A 20,028-nucleotide genomic window follows, 5' to 3' on the forward strand; every position below is an offset into this window, starting at 1 on the left:
CGGAGGTGTGTGTGATGCTGGCTGAGGATGAGTCCTAAATGGCCCACAATTCCCTATATTATGCATTTGGTACACAGCCACAGTGTTTCCATGTGGAGGTGTGTTTGTATGACGCTAGCTGAGGCTGGAGAAAGCCACTTGTGACATTACACTATTGCCTGGGGGGGCTGCAATGTGGTGTTTCGACTGGACAGGTTATAATGTGTGGTGTATCGATATGACAGACAGGTGACGTCATACTGTGTAGCCTACCTTCGTGCCCTGAGCACGATCAACTTGGATTACTCCACTTTGTCTCAACGACTGATTGGGTCCCATCAACTCCTATCATAACTGAGTATGAGATTATGAAGAAAAAAAGTAAATTCCCTATTTCGTGCACTACTTTTGACCAGGACCCGTAGGGAATATGGTGCCCAAGACACAACCAATGTAATTTGGCATGTTTGCCTCTGAGCAATTAGTAGATGACAATAATTCTTGGTTTCATCAGACCAGAGAATCTTGTAGGTGCTTTTTGGCAAACTCCAAACTCCAAGCAGGCTGTCATGTGCCTTTTGCTGAGGAGTGGCTTCTGTCTAGCCACTACCATAAAGGTCTGATTGGTGGAATGCGGCAGAGGTGGTTGTCCTTGTTGAAGGTTCTCCCATCTCCACAGAGGAACTCTGGAGCTCTGTCAGAGTGTCCATTGGGTTCTTGGTCACCTCCCTGACAAAGGCTCTTCTCTCCCGATTGCTCAGTTTGGCCGGGCGGCCAGCTCTAGGAAGAGTCTTGGTGGGTCCAAACTTCTTCCATTTAAGAATGTGTGTTCTTGGGGACCACTGTGTTCTTGGGGACCTTCAATGCTGCAGAAAAGTTGTTGTACCCTTCCCCAGATCTGTGCCTTGACACAATCCTGTCTCGGAGCTCTATGGACAATTCCTTCGACCTCATGGCTTGGTTTTTGCTCTGACATGCACTGTCAACAGTAGAACCTTATATAGACAGGTGTGTGCCTTTCCAAATAATTTCCAATCAATTACATTTACCACAGGTGGACTCCAATCAAGTTGTAGAAACATCTCAAGGATGATCAATGGAAACAGGATGCACCTGAGCTCAATTTCGAGTCTCATAGTAAAGGGTCTGAATGCTTATGTAAATAAGGTATTTCTGTTGTGTTTTTTATAAATTTGCACAACTTTCTAAAAACCTGCTTTCGCTTGGTCATTATGGGGTATTGTGTACAGCTTGATGAGGAACATGTTTTATTTAATCAATTTTAGAATAAGGCTGTAACATGAAAATGTCAAGGGGTCTGAATACCTTCTGAATACACTGTATATAAAAATATGTATGCACGCATGACTGTAAGTCGCTTTGGATAAAGGTGTCTACTAAATTGCATTTATTATCGTAATACTGTCAAGCCACAGAGGAGAATGACTATGTTTACATGGTTAGATTTTTCAAAGTCCCCCAGCTAATGGTTATAATTCACTGCTATAGCAACACAGTATTTGACATGCACACCATATCCCTTTGCTAGATGATCGATGCTGTTACTACTGTAGTAGGTACGTTTTGCATACATTTCATGCTGCTGAGATGTGCGATGCTTGATTTGATGGTTCATTCAGATGCAGGAAACAGAGAGCTGCGTTGAGCCTGGTAAGCAAATGCAAATCCTCACCCTGCTCAAGCTGAAGGTTCAGTGTACTAGCAGAGCCCGCGTTCCGTTCAGCCCACTCATTTTGTACTGCTATTCTTTATGGCTCAGGCTTCTCTCTCTCGCTCTCCCTCTCTTTCAGGCTCTCTGATTCCATCTTGCCCGTGACAGAGGGGTTATCATTAACACACATGCACATGCACGGACACACACACACAAAAATGCACGCACACACACACACACACACACACACACACACACACACACACACACACACACACACACACCGAGTTTTCTCCAGGCCTCTGCCATTTGCAGTGATGCTCGGTGGGTGAGCCATCGTTAGAGGAGAGCGGTGCACCGGTTCCATCGCTTGGCCACAGTACATCTCCTTCCCCGGTGTTCGTCTGAATCGCGACAGTACAGCAAGACCGCAAACAGACGGCTCGTAGTGACACAGCTGTCACAAGACATGCCTCATTAATGCTCCTCAAACGTCCTCCCCTAAAGTAATCACTCAATGCACACACTGATCTGCCGGGCCTGAACATACGTGACGCTTTATTTTAGGAGAGGACGTTGTGTGATTGTGCTTGTACGGCATGGATATTTGTAGATGTTTATTAAATTGGAGAACTTGAAACAGGCTGCCATAAAGCTGAATGCTTTGAGAGCCAGTTGGAAGAAAAGAAATGGGTCTCTAGCCAATAAAGTGTGGCTAAATGTAGTCGTATATCTATGACATGGTTGAAGTCCAACTCCAGCATTCTGGTACAACACTTCGCTATTGTAATTCGTTTCCACTAAGAACAATGTATTGCAAGGTGTGAACTACACAAACACACTGAAATTTCTACTCTTCAGACACTCGGAGTACATCGCTGAATCAGCAGAGTGGTGGAGCCGATCCATCCATCACTGGGCGTGGCAGGAACCAGCCATCACAGGGGACCCAGTGCACTACACCTCAGCCCAATCTAGGGAAAACAGGGGAGGTATCCCGTAGAATCTATACACAATGTCGGCCATCACAGACTGATCCATCACACTAGACTAGAGGAAGTTGAGCCGCTGAGAGTCGCTGAGCCTGTTGCTGTGCTTCCAGTGCCACCGGCTGGACCAGGTTAATGGTTAACCCATTGCATCCTGCCATCCATCTTGGATCTGCTGGATGCCATCCCATGCAGGCGGAGCCACTGTCAGGGGCATTGTTATAGCCAGGGGGGGCTGAAAAAGTTCCAATGCAAGCTAAGGCGACAATGAGAGAGAGGGGGGGGTTGTTGTCGTAACAGAGTGCTCTTGTCTTGGGTTCTCGCTTTGGGGTTTTCCTGGTCCTTTCTTTGTTTCTAGTCTCATTTCGTTCCGAATCAAAGATCTTCTTAGAAAACCTTACGTAATGACATGTCGATGACTCAGGGCTATCAATACAACTGTAGGCATTTAGAATCCAAAGAGTATAAACTGTAACTGAATTTACTTAGATATTCCACAAAATCAATCAGTTTGACATCTGGCAAGAAGCCACAGGTATACACAGTGAGTAATCTCACATTTAGTCATTTAGCAGATGCTCTTATCCAGAGAGACAACTAGTGCAGTAGAGCACACCTAAGATATCATTTACATTGGGACAGTACATGATGGTACTGCACATTGGTAGAGTACATTGGTCATTGCCTGGTAATTCGTCTCACATTTCCATTAGAGCTGTGAATCAATAAATTGGCAATAAATGAATCCCACCATAAATACTAGGAAACTACATTATCCCCCTGTGTTAACATGATGTGTGTCCAAAATGGCACCCTATTCCCTTTATTTGTTTGATTGATTGATTGGACAATTTTAAACACAATACAACCACACATGGGGCTCTGGTCAAAGGTAATACATTATATAGGACAGGGATGGGCTCCCCTTTTGAAGGCACTGGGATCAATTTCCACAAGAAAACTCAGTCGGGGGCTCAATTTACTGTTGCGAGTTAGAATCGTAGAATGCACAAGGTGCAATTTAGACAGTTGGTTGTGCATCGGCAGTTTATGTCCGTCACTGATAATCAGTCAATTAGCCCATGTTAGCTAACATTTTTTCGATTGCTAAGTTAGCTGGCCGCTAAGCTATCAAAACGTGTTATCATGGTGGAATTACCGGCTGGGGGCCCCCACTGATTTTTTTAGTCAGTCTAACTCCGATATCATATTAAAAACTGCAAACATTTCTCTCCACCCTATGGCAAAATGTGTAGAATTGCACGAAATGAACTCTGAAACTTTGAAAAATTACGCTCTCAGCTGTCAAGAGGGAGGCCACTCAAATGTTTTGCATACAGATACTGAGTTGCACATCCCTGATTTAGGGAATAGGGCGCCATTTGGGACGAAACAATGGTAAAAGTAGAGAAGACACTGCCTGCCAGGATCTTCAAGAAATATTTTTCTCCAATAATGCCTGTCATGGCAGATGCACAGCATACTAACGATCCAGGGTTATTATGAGGGCCTTTGCTTTTTGACGGTTTGCATCAAGGACAGCGGTGAATTGTCCAGTAGTGATTGAATTGCCTTGAAGTAATTTACCTCACGCCAAGAAATATTCACCTTTCCATTGCCGTGCACCTTTGAATGAGTTACCAAGGAGATGTTGTGTGCGGGAATAGAACAGCAAACGAAGACTCCTTGACCCTTTGGTTTGACACGCAATTTGTCAGGGAAGAGATACGAGAAATGAGTACAGTGCGTTTCCCCTCCCATCCATCCGCTATAGTGTCTCGCCTGATCAGTCATATTAATGAAGAAATTTGGCGCCTCCGGAACAATGGGAAAGAATTAGACACTTGGAGAACAGGTTTGCATAACGAGCTCCTTCGCCGTTTTCAACAGTTTCTAGTCTTAATCACCTGGCGCTCTCCAGAACACCTACACCCTTCTTCAGGATCAGATATGGGGACCACCGGACCGGGAAATGATCTGAGCCGCGGCATTAATCCGCTAAGCCTGATTGCTATTACCGCGGTGTGATTATGCAGCTTGATTACCGAGCCCACCAGAAGGACCATGGCGCGCCTGCTTCTACGCGTTCTCTAGGTGCGAATCAAATTACGCAGTGATTACCTTGTAACGGATCAATCGAGACGTGGCGGCCGGTGTGGTCATACACCATGTAGACGTGCGTCTGAAGAAGGGTGACTGTGATTATTAATGGGTACTTGAGGAGGCCTGAACGCTGTAGACTTGAACCGTTAAATCGGACCCTGATGCGTAATATAAGCAAATGCATTCACAATACGTTTCAGAAGAGTGATTATTGGATTATTGCCATAGACAGAAATGTTTGGAGTTCAAGCATAGACAATGGGGTTGTTTTGTGCTCTTGAGAGGCCCAGGGCAGTAACTACTTATACAGGCGTTCCCTAACTCATTTCAGCCCCACAGTAGTGGATAGCTTGCACAGCGGATGGAGTGCAACTTTTCATCCCTTATAGGCATTTTAGTAGTGAATGCTTTTTATTATGGAGCTGTCTGTACCTAAATAATACCCTGACCTTAACCACACAGGGGTTATTATCTAACCTTAGCCCTTCTAGGTTCTTGCATCCTTCAAGTCATGATGTTTGCAGATGTTGGATAAATGCCAAGAACAGAAGTGTGCTTGTGAGATGAAGGTGGGCTGCAACTAACCACATGCACATGGAATTCTTTGACATTCCAATACCTAGTGCACAAGGCCAGAAAAGGGGGATGATAACCCTAACCCGAATTCGTAACATGGGTGTCAGAGGTGGGATGGCAGCCGTGGGGATAGGCGTGTACACGAGAGTGACTTAGAATAGAGAAGCATGCGGACACGCTCTCCCAAAGGAAGGGGTAATGTAGCGAACTTAACCCAACACCTACCACCAACCTCATCAACAAGGCGTAACTGGCATAAAGGGTAAGGTGTTGGCTTGACAGTCGCTGGAACCGGGTTCAAGTCTTGGCTACCCCCGAATTCACTACAATATCTAATCCTTTACTAGGTTTCATTCCCGCGTCAGGTTTCTTCGTGTAATCTTCAACCAAAACATGAATATGATTCAGGCAGATAAATAGCAAGGTTGACTTCATATCCAGTTGAAATGCGATTCAATGGGAAAGACAACCGGGCTACGCTTTTTTTTTGTCTCACTGGCCCCTTAGAAAGCATCAATCACACAGACATTGTATATGAATTGAATTACTGAAACTCATTACCCATTACAGAACATTCACTTGAATGGTGATTTCCGTTCTAGTAATTCGACTTTTATGACTCTCCCTTTCTCCTGTGGTTGTTGCTTGAGCTTCATGTCAACACTATGCACTACGGAGCTGACGGCTGGGGTCTGATTGACACAATGAGTTGTCATCACCGTCGTGCAGGGCCTACCCCGGTGAAAACAGGTATCCGCGGGGCTCGCCAGTTTTCCCCGACAGGGCTACTTAATGGCCTTCATATAATTATTAACAACCACCGTGCGGCGTCAGCTCCATAAATGTCAACCTGAAAGTGGAGTTGATGCATTGCGGGCTGGACTCTCATCTCCATGAAATATACATGGTTTGAAACAACATTAACATATATCTGAGAGCAATTCGTGATCGGCTATTTGGGGGGGTTGGTAATCACAGCTGATATGGTTGAGGCTGCAGTCACGGGGTTCACAGGAGTCATGTTCTAGATCTGAATGCGGAAGAAGAATACCAGTTTGAGCTGCTCCATGCGGGATTCCATCAGTGGCACAGTTCAACAGCTCTTCAGACTTCAAGTGTCTGGATAATGAATCACTGTAACTGCACAGCTATGCAATTCAGATTTCAACCATCCTCCACTGGACATGTTGGCTACTTAAACAATGTGCTATACCACCGAATATCCCCCCCGTCCCCTCTGCTTTTGGAAGTGGTGAGGATGGATGGAAGAGAACTGTTGCCATCCATAAGTGATGATGGACAGGAGTTGGTAATATACTTTGAGCTCCGTGTGGTGTGGGTCACATGTTTCACGCTGCCTGGTATGGTGCGTTGTGTTGTCAGAGAGACGGGGAGAACGCAGGCTCTTACACACTGGTGTGGGCAAGGGGCAATGTTCTGCCAGGCAGCCACGTCACAGGCACACAGGGGGTTCTAAATTGCCTGCCTGCCTGCCTGCCGATACACTACTAACGACAGATTGCCTGGAGAGAGTCCAAGCGAGTTGCCTACAGAAGGAAGTGTGCTGAAGATCTCGACTGTCTCTCCAGTGTTATCCCGATATAACTCTCTCTTGTCTCCTCTCTTGGTATTCCCTACTCCCCTTCAGTGGGGAACACAACGGGCTGAGTTGCGTTAACCACCGCCAGGGAAGATCCTGCTCTACTCTGCTCTAATGTGGACCAACAGCCAGAAAGGCCATGCATAGAATAGAATAATTTTTCGAAGTTGTTAATGTAGACCTTTTCACATGCCATTGTTGGGAATTAAACTTTCAGGGCACAACAATCAACACTATATGATGTGCCTGTGATACAGCATAAAGTATTGTATGCAGATATCTTGGTTGTTAAAACCTCAAGTATAGCATAATTATGAGCATAATAATGGGCAATAACGATACATAGAAAATGCTTGTTTCTGTTCGGAACAATCTTACCAAGTCTGATCTAACTCATGAGTGACCAATGAGATAACTGATTGCCAGCTCAAGAGTACAACAGCCCGATGAGAGTGCAATCTGTCATTTGCATAGAAATAACATTAGACATTGAAATATGCTAGTTTCTTGCCTTCTTTAAAAAAAAAAACCTCTGACACATTGAGTCCACAAATGGACTCAGTTGCATTTAGTAGACCTACTGCACACTGGTAAAGGAGCAGCACCACACAAAAGTCAAAGTACCATTGAATTAGCAGGATGTGATCTCCTGGAAATTGCATATCCTTTGATAAGTGATATGAAGGATATGAATGATGAGCGAGTCAAAGCAACAACTGTCAATAGGTAACATTCTGTCGACACAGCCACTATGAAAAGGAGAAGGTGAAATGGGACGATTGCAGTGCTACTGGGTCACAAAGAGCCAACTAGAGAGAAACAAACATCATTGATCTCTTATCTATCAGCATTGTGGGAATGAATGACAGGTTAGACAGAGGAGAGGCTAACCATGGAGACATGCAGTATTTCTATGGGTCCATTTGAGGCTAACAACATACAACAGGCCATAGACCTCCATGGAAATAGGAAGTATTGTTAAGGTCCCTTTCTGATGAAGGTCTGTTTTAGACTGAAACATCTGCAGCCGAGGTTATACCAAATAAATTATAATGGTGTCATCCCTCACCTAATGTGAGTATCTCATCGTTTGGTAGCTATAAACCTGTGATCTTTTTCCTGTCAGATGGAACAGAATCACAACAATGAGTAATTGGGTATTCACTTTAATGAGTTGGGAGTCCAAAGCCTTGTGAGTCAACATTACATAGAACTGTGATGTCAAATGTTAGGATTCCACTATCTGCTGGTGCTAGGATGCCCCGTTAAGAACGTGTATTTTTAGGAACAGCCGCAATAGTCATCCATATGAGTGTGCCACTTACATAAAGGAAGTTGTCAGTATAGGGAGGAAGGACTGAGGAATTTCTATGCATGGACAAATGACTCTTGCAATGTTTCCAGAAAACCACACATTTTATTCATAAACATTTGTCATAAAAATAACAACATCAATATTCAATTTATCGAAAGTATTTTCATATAAACTGTGTATATATACAAAATTCATTATATACCCAAGCAGTTAATATAACTTAAGGCGAGTTTAATTTTTTTTTTTTACAGTACCCTGACTGATTGGTGACATTCTCGCCAAGCCATAACCATTGTCTTTTTTTGTTGCTAAAGTGAATAGCTTCCTCATCAGCAATGCCTTGTCAAGTCTTAAATCATCTCATCTGAAAAGTACGTAAACTCGCAGCAATGTGTGCTACCTGATTACTCAACAGCAATGTTTTAGTGTTGTGCTGCTAGTCAATTCTGGCTTGACAGTACAATACAGTACATCGTACTGTACCAGAGCCATGTATAATGACTTACTAGTTTAACACTATAGTCCTCATCACGAACTGATTAGCAGTGGAATCAAATGAGATTTCGAGTCACTATTATACGAACAGTTAGGTCATCTTTTACTTGTCTTAGAAATATATTTGATATCAAATGACAATCTCTCTAAAACACTGTTTGCTACCAGCCCTCCAAAAGTACACGTAAAACATTGTGAGTTTGTTTAAAAAAGCCTTTTACACTTTAACAATTCAAGGTTAAACAGTGGTCTTTTGAAATATGTATATACACAGCTATAAAAATACAAAGTACAGTCATACAAATATATTTATTTTCCATTTATGGTATAACTTCCACGATTTAATAATTCAACCAGTTTTCTTTAAATACAACACAAAGACCAATCAATAGAATACTAACAGCAAAGCAAAATAAATTATCAAAACCTTGGCACAAATGGACTGCTTTGTGACTAAAGCCAAGAACAATGTGTTACATTCATGTCATAAAACGAAGTCTCCTTCACACTTCCATTCGGTAAGTGGAGGACTAAGTTATTTGTTGGCTATATTTAATAATACCACATGAACATAAACATGCATTTGAAGAACCACTATCTGACTGGTTGCAGTGTTAGTGTTATAAAAGCCTCGAAAGCAAAAAATATACGACTTTCTAGTGGATAGAGGATATCTCAAATTAGGTATATAAGTGCAATATAGCCCAGCAATTTCGATGCAGTTCGTTGTCTCAATGGTATATTTCTTCGTCGTGGTTTGACGTTGGAGCTGTCCAGACGAAAGGGTAGTGAACTGGTGAAGACATTTGTTATGATGCCTTGGTGTTTGGTTTGCAATGATCAAATTGGTTGATTGTAACAGAGAAACACAATACGTGTCTGTTGAGCTGTCAACTCGGGAAGGTTTTACAATCAAGTCATGCATGTCTTGCATAGAGTCAGCAGCAGCAAGTAAACTAGGGTCGAAAGAGCAGACCCTTTTCACAATTCGCTCCCCGATATAGCACTATGCAAATCTAACTCGCAAAACATCCTTATTCTTAGACTCCCTATAGAGACGTTCACAGTCAAACCAATTTCACTCGACCTATATGTCACACCGCAAACGTTGATAAGTCGACCTGTAATCAGCAATGAACTGTTAAGCGTTTTATCTTCGACGGAAAGATTGTAATGTTGTGTGGACAGAGCTACTCGTGTGCGTAATGGGGTCTCTTCAAATTCCCTCGGGAAGAGTAAATGGCCACGCACTGATCACTTGTGGCTTCAGCTCCATCTTTTCTTTCTGTTTCAGGTGCACACGACCGTGCCGTTTCCTCTCGTCGCTCCGAGCGAACCTTTTGCCGCATACGTCGCAGGAGAACGGCTTCTCTCCCGTGTGAGTCCGGGTGTGGGTGGTGAGGTGGTCGCTACGGCTGAAACTGCGCAGACAGATGCGGCACTGAAAGGGTTTGTGTCCGGTGTGGATGCGGATGTGCCTGTTGAGTTCATCCGAGCGGGAGAAGCGCCGGTCGCAGTTCTCCATGGGGCAGGTGAAGGGTTTCTCTTTGGCAGGCCCGGTAGAGGCGGCGGGGCTTTTCCTGACACGCGGTGCCTTTTGCGCGCGCGGCGTGTAACTTTGGGCAAAGGAGTCTGGCAACAAGGAGGAGTAAAGAATTGAGTCTATAGTACTGGGTAAAGCTGGTGAGGTAAGCTGGCAAGACGAATCGCACTGATTAGATAATGGCGGAAGTTCAATGTTGGGAAACATAGCTGGCTTGAGGAGGTTGTTGGTTGAGTGGTCCATGACTGGCACTGGGTAGTTGGGGTAAAGAGAACTGCAGAAACTCTGAGAGCAGGTGTCAGAATAGCACTGCTCCTGCTTGATTCCACCTTCAACTTTGAACTCCATCTCTGGGTTAGGACACATGGGTGAAAATGAGTCCAAAAGTTCCTTTACATCCACTTGTTGGTCAGACGGGAAGTCACTGGACATCGGGAACGTTTCTGATGTTTGGAAGCTCGTTTCCAAATAGGCGTCCGATTTATTGAACGTGCCCCATTCGTAACAGCTGCTATCGAATTCATTCTTGACCACCACTGGAAAAGACGCAGCTTCTGACTGTGGCTCGGTGGTGCTGTTCTGGTTTCGGACTTGAGCGGGGGAGCCGAAGCTCACGTGGGGAGAGGTTGAATCTTGAGCTTGGCCGCCGGACTGACCGTCGGGGTATCTGGGGCATGTCTGCCCCGGCGAGTACAAGGGCGGGGTGGCGCTGCAGGTGGAGGATTGCCTCTGGACGCCCGCGTCGCCGAAGCTGCTGCTGTCCATGGTGCTCAGTTGAACTTCGGAGATCGGTAACGTAGAAATACCGACAATTTCTGTGATCATGTTGAGCAATGTCTCAGTGCTGCACGGGCCACCCTGAGTCGCCTCGACATAGAATCTGCCTGAGTAGGCGAGGGAGGAGGAGGTGCCTTTGGGCCCCTCACAGGGATTAAAGGCGAAATCTGAGTTGGAGGCCTCAGTTTTCAGGGTTACAGGTGCTCCCTCTGAAAAAGAAAGAGGGAAAGTTTGTCATTACAAAGGTTGATTGTATTCTGATAATTGCACATAAAGTAAAGTCGTTGGGTAATCAATAAGCATAAATGCATAACATATACGCTGCAAATGGGCCAAATTAAATCCATGGGATGTTTTTAATAAATCACAATGTGCAACCACAAACAATCTTATTTAAACTGTCAATGCATGCATATTGATTTATCATATTATGCAATGCAGCAAGAGGCTACTGCGAATTTACCAGGGGTATACTGGGCAGGTGCTCCTCTCTCTGCGTCCGAAAACATCTCCTGGGTATCTTTCCGAGCGCTATTTTCCACCCCCAGGGAAGAACCGTTACAATTCTCAAACTGTGGGTAGAAGGAATCTTTAGAGTTCAAATCCATGTTGTTCAGCATGATTGCGAGATTGATTTCAAGTCTGTCAATCCAGGTAAGTGTAGGTAGACAAAAAAATAAAACAAAGCAGATGCAAATGATGCGTCCTTTTCCCTCTGGTGCACGGGGTCGTCGATTATCCCCGAAAATGTGCAGGTAGTCGTTTGAGGAAAAATGTGTCAATAAATAATTCGAAATGTCCTTTTTGTCCAGATGACTGCGTGCTGTATCGCTTTTTAGCTTTTCGGCTATCTGTTGCTGTGGCTATGTTTCACACCAGTGGCTTCCCTCGCCTCTCCTTATATACACTCTGGCGGGTCGCTAGAGCCCTCCCCCCATTCATCGGCTCCAGTGAGAGGATTCCCTGCTGCGTGTAAACTTCATGCCCATACATGGACAGAGGATGTGACGGGCTTCCCCAAAAAAATGAGAGTTACGATTCTGACGTTGCAACAAGTCTCTTGGATCTGCGAGAGAGACTGCCATTGATATACCATCGGGAATGTTTAATGTTATGTGTGATAATAAACGCTTGATTTGTCAAATCATGATAGCAAGATATCATGGCAGTGGCATGGCAAGTGTTCTTACGTTTAACTCGGTCGACTAATATACATGGTAGTTTGTAGACAGTCATTCTATGCCGTGTGGAGATGTCTAATGCCTTCTGCCACCAACCAACACACCAAGACACCAAACAACTTAATTTCTCATCAATTAAACAGATGAAGTTTAGGAAGGCTTTAGGGCATAACACGTTGTGTATAGGCTACTAAGCCAGACGAATCAATTTCAATTGTCTGTATGATTCATAGAAGAGATTTTCCAAATCAAGTTAACTGTGATGTCGACAAGGAAGAAGCAATCCCTCCCCCCAATTAGAACTTTCCATTGTGGCAGCTGAAGTTACTGCACACATCAATATTTAACTGCTTATGAAAGTTTGACCACATGCTTGAAAAACATTTTAAAAAGTAACAGTTGTAGGCAGTTTCCTTTGTACACTGTGCACTGCTTTTGACTGGGACCCATTGGGAATAGGGTACTCTTTGGGATGCACCCTGTAGGCTAAGCTAAGCTATGCACTTGCTCACATCAAAAGATGACAGACCTTAAACTCAAAAGAGAGGCATTGGATTACCTGAAACATTTGATATTTTTGTTGTACACTTCATGACCAAAGGTATGTGGACACCTGCTCATCGGACATCTCATTCCAAAATCATGGGCATTAATATGGATTTGGTACCCCCTTTGCTACAGACTCCACCCTTCCGGGAAGGCTTTCCACTAGATGTTGGAATATTGCTGCGGGGACTTGCTTCCATTCAGCCATAAGAGCATTTGTGAGGTCGGGCACAGATATTGGGAGATTAGGCCTAGCTTGTAGTCGGCGTTCCAATTCATCCCAAAGGTGCTTGATGGGGTTGAGGTCAGGGCTCTGTGCGGAGTTGAGGTCTGGTCTCTGTGCAGGCCAATCAAGTTCTTCCACACCAATCTTGACAAACCATTTCTGTATGGACCTCACTTTGTGTATGGGGGCATTGTCATGCTGATACAGGAAAGGGCTTTTACCAAACTGTTGCCACAAAGTTGGAAGCACAGAATCATCAAGAACAGGGATGGGCAATTCCAGGCCTCGGGGGAATGATTGGTGTCATTCTAACACACCTGACTCCAATAATCAAATAATCATGATCTTCCATGTAGAAAGGAATTTGATTAATTAGCTGTGTTTGCTAGGGATGGAGAAAAAGTGTGACACCAATCATGCCCCTGAGGACTGGAGTTGCCCAACCATGATCTAGAATGTCATTGTATGCTGTAGCGTTAGGAATTCCCTTCAGTCTACCACTGCGCGGGTGAGCCGTTGTTGATCTTAGATGTTTCCACTTCACAATAACAGCACTTACAGTTGACCGCGGCAGCTCTAGCAGGGCAGACATTTGACGAACTGACTTGTTGGGAAGGTGGCATCCTATGACAGTGCCACGTTGAAAGTCACTGAGGTCTTCAATAAGGCCATTCTACTGCCATTGTTTGTCTATGGAGATTGCATGGCTCTGTGCTCAATTGCATACAACTGTCAGCAATGGGTGTGGCTGAAATAGCCGAATCCACTAATTTGAAGGGGGGTCCACATTCCTTTGTATATATAGTGTAGCTGCTGCTACTTCAAACTCGATCAGTTCTAATGCCTGGCCCCACTGAGCACATGTGGGCGACAGAAAGGTAGGCCTGGATGCTGTTTTCTTTTATAAATGAAACTCAGGAAAAGTCCTTGCTGGTAATTGCTTCCTACACGCTGCTGCTGCTCAGCACTGAACTGTTTTCACTCATTCACTTCCATCGTTGTCTAATAGCAAGCGTGACCGCTGTGGTGGCGTTGTCACTGTGCTGCGAGCCTAAACTACAAAACACTAGGCTATCTAAAGGGTTGGCCTTTCAGGTATGCGGGGGAAATCGATCATACCCCGAAGTGTTCAGTGGTTGAACCAACCTGTGCACACAGACGTTGACATTTCAAACAATAAAAAAGGCGTTTTATTTTCACTATCTGCTGCTGGGTCCATAGAGGCGATGTAGCACATGTCCCTATGGGGAAAGTTGTTTAAATCGAGTGGACAAGCTGTTATGTGCATGAGTTTTCTTTCCATGATATCAAAAACTCGATAAACACTGAGTGTACAAAACCTTCCAAATATTGAGTTTCACCTGGTTAGTCTATGTCATGGAAAGAGCAGGCGTTCTTCATGTTTTGTACACTCAATGTACACTTTCAGCAGCGGAAATCAGTCGTTGTGCTGTCCATGGTCCTGAAAGGACCCACACCATGTATAGCCACACTCCGTTGCGCTGATAGGGGTGATTTCAGGAACACGGACAGCGCCAGTGCTGATCACTGTCACCATATAAACGCAATGGAGGCTTAATTGCATCATATTCCCTGCTTAATTAATTTAACATGTAATCTATATTATTGCACAAGTGTATTGAAAACGATAGTCGAGGCTACTTACTGCAATATGATGACAATTGGTAATGGTATAGCCTAAAGAGGGGGGCTCTATGTAGAACTTATTTGAACTGTATTTCACATGGTTTGCTATCTCTGTTGTGTTCTCCTAGCTCGCAAATGACACCGATTTGGAGAGCAAGAATGGATCTTCAAAATCGTTGCCATAACTGCATACGGAGAGAGGTGCACTACCCGTCCACTTTTTAAGTTATGATAATATCATAATGCGCTACTGGTCGCGCCAGCCAGCGAGGGGTTTGACATTCTCTGGAACAAATCGTTTTCACCTTAGTGACGTGCCTCTAGCTGCTCTAATTCTAGGGCCTTGAAATGTTTCGTCTCTCGGATATGTCTTCAAGTAAACCTCTTGAAGTCTATTAAAAACAGATCTGATCACACAGGGGTATCCGTCCCAAATAGCACCATATAGTGCACTACTTTTGACCGGGCCCTGGGTCGAAGCTAGTGCACTAGATAGTGAATATGGTGCCATTTAGAGCCACGGAGTTTAGAACGCTGTTAAGATAACTGCAGAGTGCCCGCTAACCTCTCCGCTCCCCGGCGAAATACCACAGGGCCAAGAAGCCTAATGGATTTGCGTAATGTCAGCACTTACCGAGATTATTGCACGGAGCCCAATTTAGTGCCTGTAAAAGTTTAATGAGACACAGGTGTTATTGTATTCTGTGTAAAAGAAGTCGCATTTCTCTTATGGAATTTGGTAGGCTAGTTTTAGTATTGGATGTTCGTTCTAGATCTTAGCATGGGTGTTGACATCAAAGAATGATGTTCAAAGTGTTTGCTAGTGCTAAAATATGAAAAATGGCTGGAATGAAAGGATATCGTCCCAGGCTCATGAGGCACACTTTGACTAAGGTTTGTCCCAACTGGCACCCTATTTCCTATATGTGACATGGTCAATAGTATTGCACTATGTTGGGAAAAGGGTGCCATTTGTGACACACACTAAATGAATCCAGCTAGAAGTACAACATAATTACTTCTACATCACTATTAATAGAGTTACAGATGTTGAAACACACTTCCTTTACCAGGACAATAATGACCTACATATTGAATAATGACCTTCGAAAACTGTCCTAACCTGGTCAACTCCTATCGTCATTGTCAAGTTGGCGAGACAGCACAAACAGATTTCGGACCAGGCTATCTTTTTATTAAACTGGGTGTGATTTTTATGAAAAAACTGGGCTGTTTATCAAATGGTACCCTATTTCCTTTACAGTGAAACACTTTTAACCAGAAGCCCTTGTCAAAAGTATTGCACTATGTAAGGAATAGGGTGCCAGTTGAGACATATCCTGGATGACCTGCAGTAAACATTGGGCTTATACCATTGCTGAAAGAGGACGCAAAGCAGGATGCTTGAGGGCATGCTGAAAGGTCTAAAATACCTATATAAGGATATATGATAAGGGTTAAGGATACGCTCTCTCTTTGGCCAATTGAAGGTGCCAATTAACTCTCATCAAAGTAGAACATCTGTGGTCATTGGAAGCTCCCCGTGGGATATATACAGTTTAGATACAATTACTGTATGCAGAGCATAGATAATCCTTCTGAAACCATCCATATGGTAATGAAATTATATCATACTGTATAATGCAAGATTGCGTCCTAAAACAGCACCCAATTCCATATTTAGTCCCCTACTTTTGACCAGGGTCCATAGGGCTTGGTCAAAAGTAGTCCACTATAGAGAACACAGACATAATAATTTATATCCCGTATCTAGGCTTGAGCTCAAGAGCAAGATAGGCTCTTTATTCACCGATACATCTGCATTTATATACACCTAGATACAACAGGTTTTTGGAGGCAATACCACAAAAAGAGAAGGAGAAATCCTATACGCAACCCATTTCTGACAAGAAAGTCCCCCACATTAAAAATATGAAATACCCCCTTAGGCAACGGATGAGAGAACATCTCCGTCTAAACCTGGATGGACGTACAATAGGGCTTCTGAAGAGAACTGAAGAAATGGATTGGGAGTGCTAACAACGGAGAAACCTCTTGCCGGAAGCACGACTCGCTATAAATACAAGATGCTCGCCTCGGCTGCCAAGTTTTTTCTCTCTCCCTTCACTCTATCTCTCTCTCGTTGGGCCACGCAGTTACATATACCAACATTCAAAACACCGGGCGACTGAGAGCGCATAGAGAAAGAGGGAGAGAGAGAGAGAGAAAGAGAGAGGAGCGGAAGCATGGCTTTTCTTTTGAAGGAGCAGCTCTTTCTCTGTGGGAGTGATGGGTTAGGGAAGCCCGGGTAACTAGGCCCCTGTCTGTTGGTCAGTGTGGCAGGTTTCCCTTGTGTTCTTAAAATACACCCCACCGCTCGCCCACCTCTGCCCCTGCCCGGCCGCCCCTTGCCTCTCTTCTCCCCTATATTTTCCTCTCTGGCAGCGATGGGATTAAAGCCTGCACTTCTTTCTCCAATCAGTGACTGCAGATGGTGGCTCCAGCTCCAGCAGTTCACCCATCCCTCCTCCTCCCCAAACACCCCGTACTCATCCGGGCCCCTACCCTACCCTGCACTCCTCTCACCACAGGATCCCCGCTCGAGTAGCACTCTGACAGGCCAACTTGCTGGTCCCATGCCAGCTACCTGCCGTTACCTAACTACTCAGATGCTTGGAAGTTAAAGCGGCGTAATGGAACGCAGAGTGAAATTATAAGAGTGAAATCATACCCTTTGTGGTCGATGTTGAGGGTCGGGGCAATACTTAGCTTGGTTGGAAGTTACTTAGGGTGAAATAGAACCTGAAGTGCTACGCTGTCATTGTGATGTGAGTGACAGAGGGCCTTGAACAGTGAAAATCAGATGTACAGTAGGGTGATGATAATACAGTTGAAACCAAGCTTAGGAAAGCTGTATGATTTTCTCTGCAAGACGCAACAACTACCTCCAACGGCTACACAAAATCTATACCCCACTTAAAAACAATCTGTACTATTCAAAATCAATAGGGACCAAAATTCTTCATATTGGTGACTGTCTTCGACTGCCATTTGTGAGATATTTTGCAAGCATATATTAACTGTAACATTTGAAGCAGGCTTGCTTATTTGATACATTGACAATATGCAACAGGGAGAATGGGTTATGATGACAGTTCACGCTCAAAATAAAGGATATCTGATAGCACAAATGGTGATTCAATCACCTTTTCGATGCACAATCGAGAGAGAAAGAGAGATAGCTAGATAGAGAAATAGATAGCAAGAGAGAACACTGAATTCAAACAAATAACTTGCAGCTGTTCTGAGGCAACAAGACTGAGAGAAAGCTAAGCCTTGGTCGGCTAACAAAAGTAACTATGGTTACGGCCGCTCGGCATGGCACTAGCTTTCCACAGCTTCACTCCAGAAATAAAACTGTTGGGCTAAGAGCGAAGAGCAGGTAAAGACAAAAAGATCCTGGCCGAGCACTATTTATAGCAGCCAGGCTTTACATAACCAGCGCAGAGGGCAGTGTTGGTACTGTAGAGCTACTGGGTGGAATGGCTGCTGCTTGGTGCTTCTGGTTGCTGGAATGCACTGCTGGTTTCTGAAAGGGGCAGAGGTGCTGGGCATGAGGGAGGGGAGAGGGCCACGGAAAGAGGCGAGAGCCAGTCCTGGGGAGAGGGAAGGAAGGGAGGGGGTGAGTGAGTGTGGTGGCATACCAGGGGAGCTCTACATTAAAAGATAAGAAAGTGAGGAGGGCATTTGTTGCTGGTGGTGGTGGTGATGAGGGGTGAGGGGAGGAGAGGGGGTACTACGCAGGAAGATGTTGTTTTGTTTTGCTGACGGACGGATGGACACACACACACAAACGCTATACTCTTGCGTCTATCGTCATCCCATGCTCCCCTGGGAGAGGCAGTGATGTCAGCGGAGAGACGACACCAGAATGTCCACCCGCCGCTTGGCGTCAACATCAGCATTTACATCATTGGGCGACGCGTTGACGAGTGTTTGAGAGTTGGGAGTGAGAGAAATACATTAGCCGAGTTCAGAGGGGCCAGCTTAGCCACGGGGTGTGGAATCCACACACAGTCACACACACACACAAACAAAACCTAAACGTCATAGCGTGAGCTCATAGACAAAGCCAGAGGCGAGTTAGGTGATTCCCCCCACATTATCATATCACCCCAGGACAAAGCCCTTACAAGTCTCCCCTTGTTATCCATGAGAACGTTCTCTTTTGACTCATGTCCGTGTCAATGTGAAACAAACAAACGAGGATCTACGCAACTGCCTAGAGATACTCTTCATGACCACCACCAGATCTCACACAAATTGAACTATTAGCATAATTACCCATTTATATGGCTCTAACGTACTGCACTTCTCAATTGTAAGTGTGAAGCGATAGTCAAACTGAATTCAAAAATAGCTTTTCTCCAACGGCAGAAACGCTTGATTAATTGGAATGGTGCTTGATTTTGTATGGTGCCTGACGTCGGTCAGACTTAATCATATGCCTAACCAAATCAAATCAACATTTATTTACAGTGTATTTTACAACAACAAAAAATGTGTCACAATACTCATTACACACACAAAAAAGAAAGAGGGAGAAGAAAGAAAGAAAAAGACAAAGGGAAAAAGGTAAGGGAAAACAGTCAACTGTGACCATAACTTTTACCCTCAGCCCCATTAACCTAACTCTAACCTTTAACCCCAAACATGTCCTTAACACCCCTATGTACAAATCTACCAGCTGTACAATGTTCAATTCCAAATGGACCCCTTATCCTACAGTAGACACTCCTGTAGATCTGAAAGGATTGGATAAGCAAAACTCCACCCAACCTATCAGAGGTTAAGGTAAAGCTATTTACCATATTGCTTATATTTATCCAAGCCTTCCATGTCCACAGGGATTCCTAAGGGGTAGGGGATAAGGGTCTATTTGGAATAAAGGAACACACTTGGTTATTAAATCAGCTCCCTCTAGCATAACTTTCTAGTCATTGCATTCTAGATAGCCGTGCTGAAAGAGGGGTTATTCATTTCTATCTCCAACCAGCATTATTTTAATGATGCTCTCCATATGTAATTAGCTTTTTTAAAGGCAAACTTTATACAATAATTGAAATGTGAGATTTTGCCCAACGCATAGCTTCCGTCTAAGAGGGGTATTGGGCAGTCACAAATTCTCTAGACGCTCACATGTTGTTTGGCTGTAAATCCATACAGAGAAAACTCACCAATGAATAGGCCAACACCACGGGCCTGACTCATCTGTTTATTATGCAGCCACATTAGTGAGCGCCGGTGCCATTTGGCTATTATCCCACTTCAGCGTGAAAAAAAGGGGTCTTCGGAACAGGTTGAATGCTCTGTGAATGC

The 20,028-nt window shown here is 44.3% G+C and overlaps 1 protein-coding gene across 1 annotated transcript; it reads right to left on the reverse strand.

Moving 5' to 3' along the window:
• Positions 1 to 9,060: 9,060 nt before the first annotated feature.
• On the reverse strand, positions 9,061 to 11,960 carry LOC118395674 (E3 SUMO-protein ligase EGR2-like). Its single transcript, XM_035789542.2, has 2 exons — positions 11,513 to 11,960; positions 9,061 to 11,258 (listed from the first exon to the last, which is right to left on the reverse strand). The coding sequence occupies exons 1-2, from the start codon at positions 11,667 to 11,669 to the stop codon at positions 9,946 to 9,948; spliced, it is 1,470 nt and encodes a 489-aa protein (XP_035645435.1). The 5' UTR covers positions 11,670 to 11,960; the 3' UTR covers positions 9,061 to 9,945.
• Between the last annotated feature and the right edge of the window lie 8,068 nt (positions 11,961 to 20,028).

Source organism: Oncorhynchus keta, chromosome 29, assembly GCF_023373465.1.
Source record: "Oncorhynchus keta strain PuntledgeMale-10-30-2019 chromosome 29, Oket_V2, whole genome shotgun sequence".
NCBI classification, from domain to species: domain Eukaryota; kingdom Metazoa; phylum Chordata; class Actinopteri; order Salmoniformes; family Salmonidae; genus Oncorhynchus; species Oncorhynchus keta.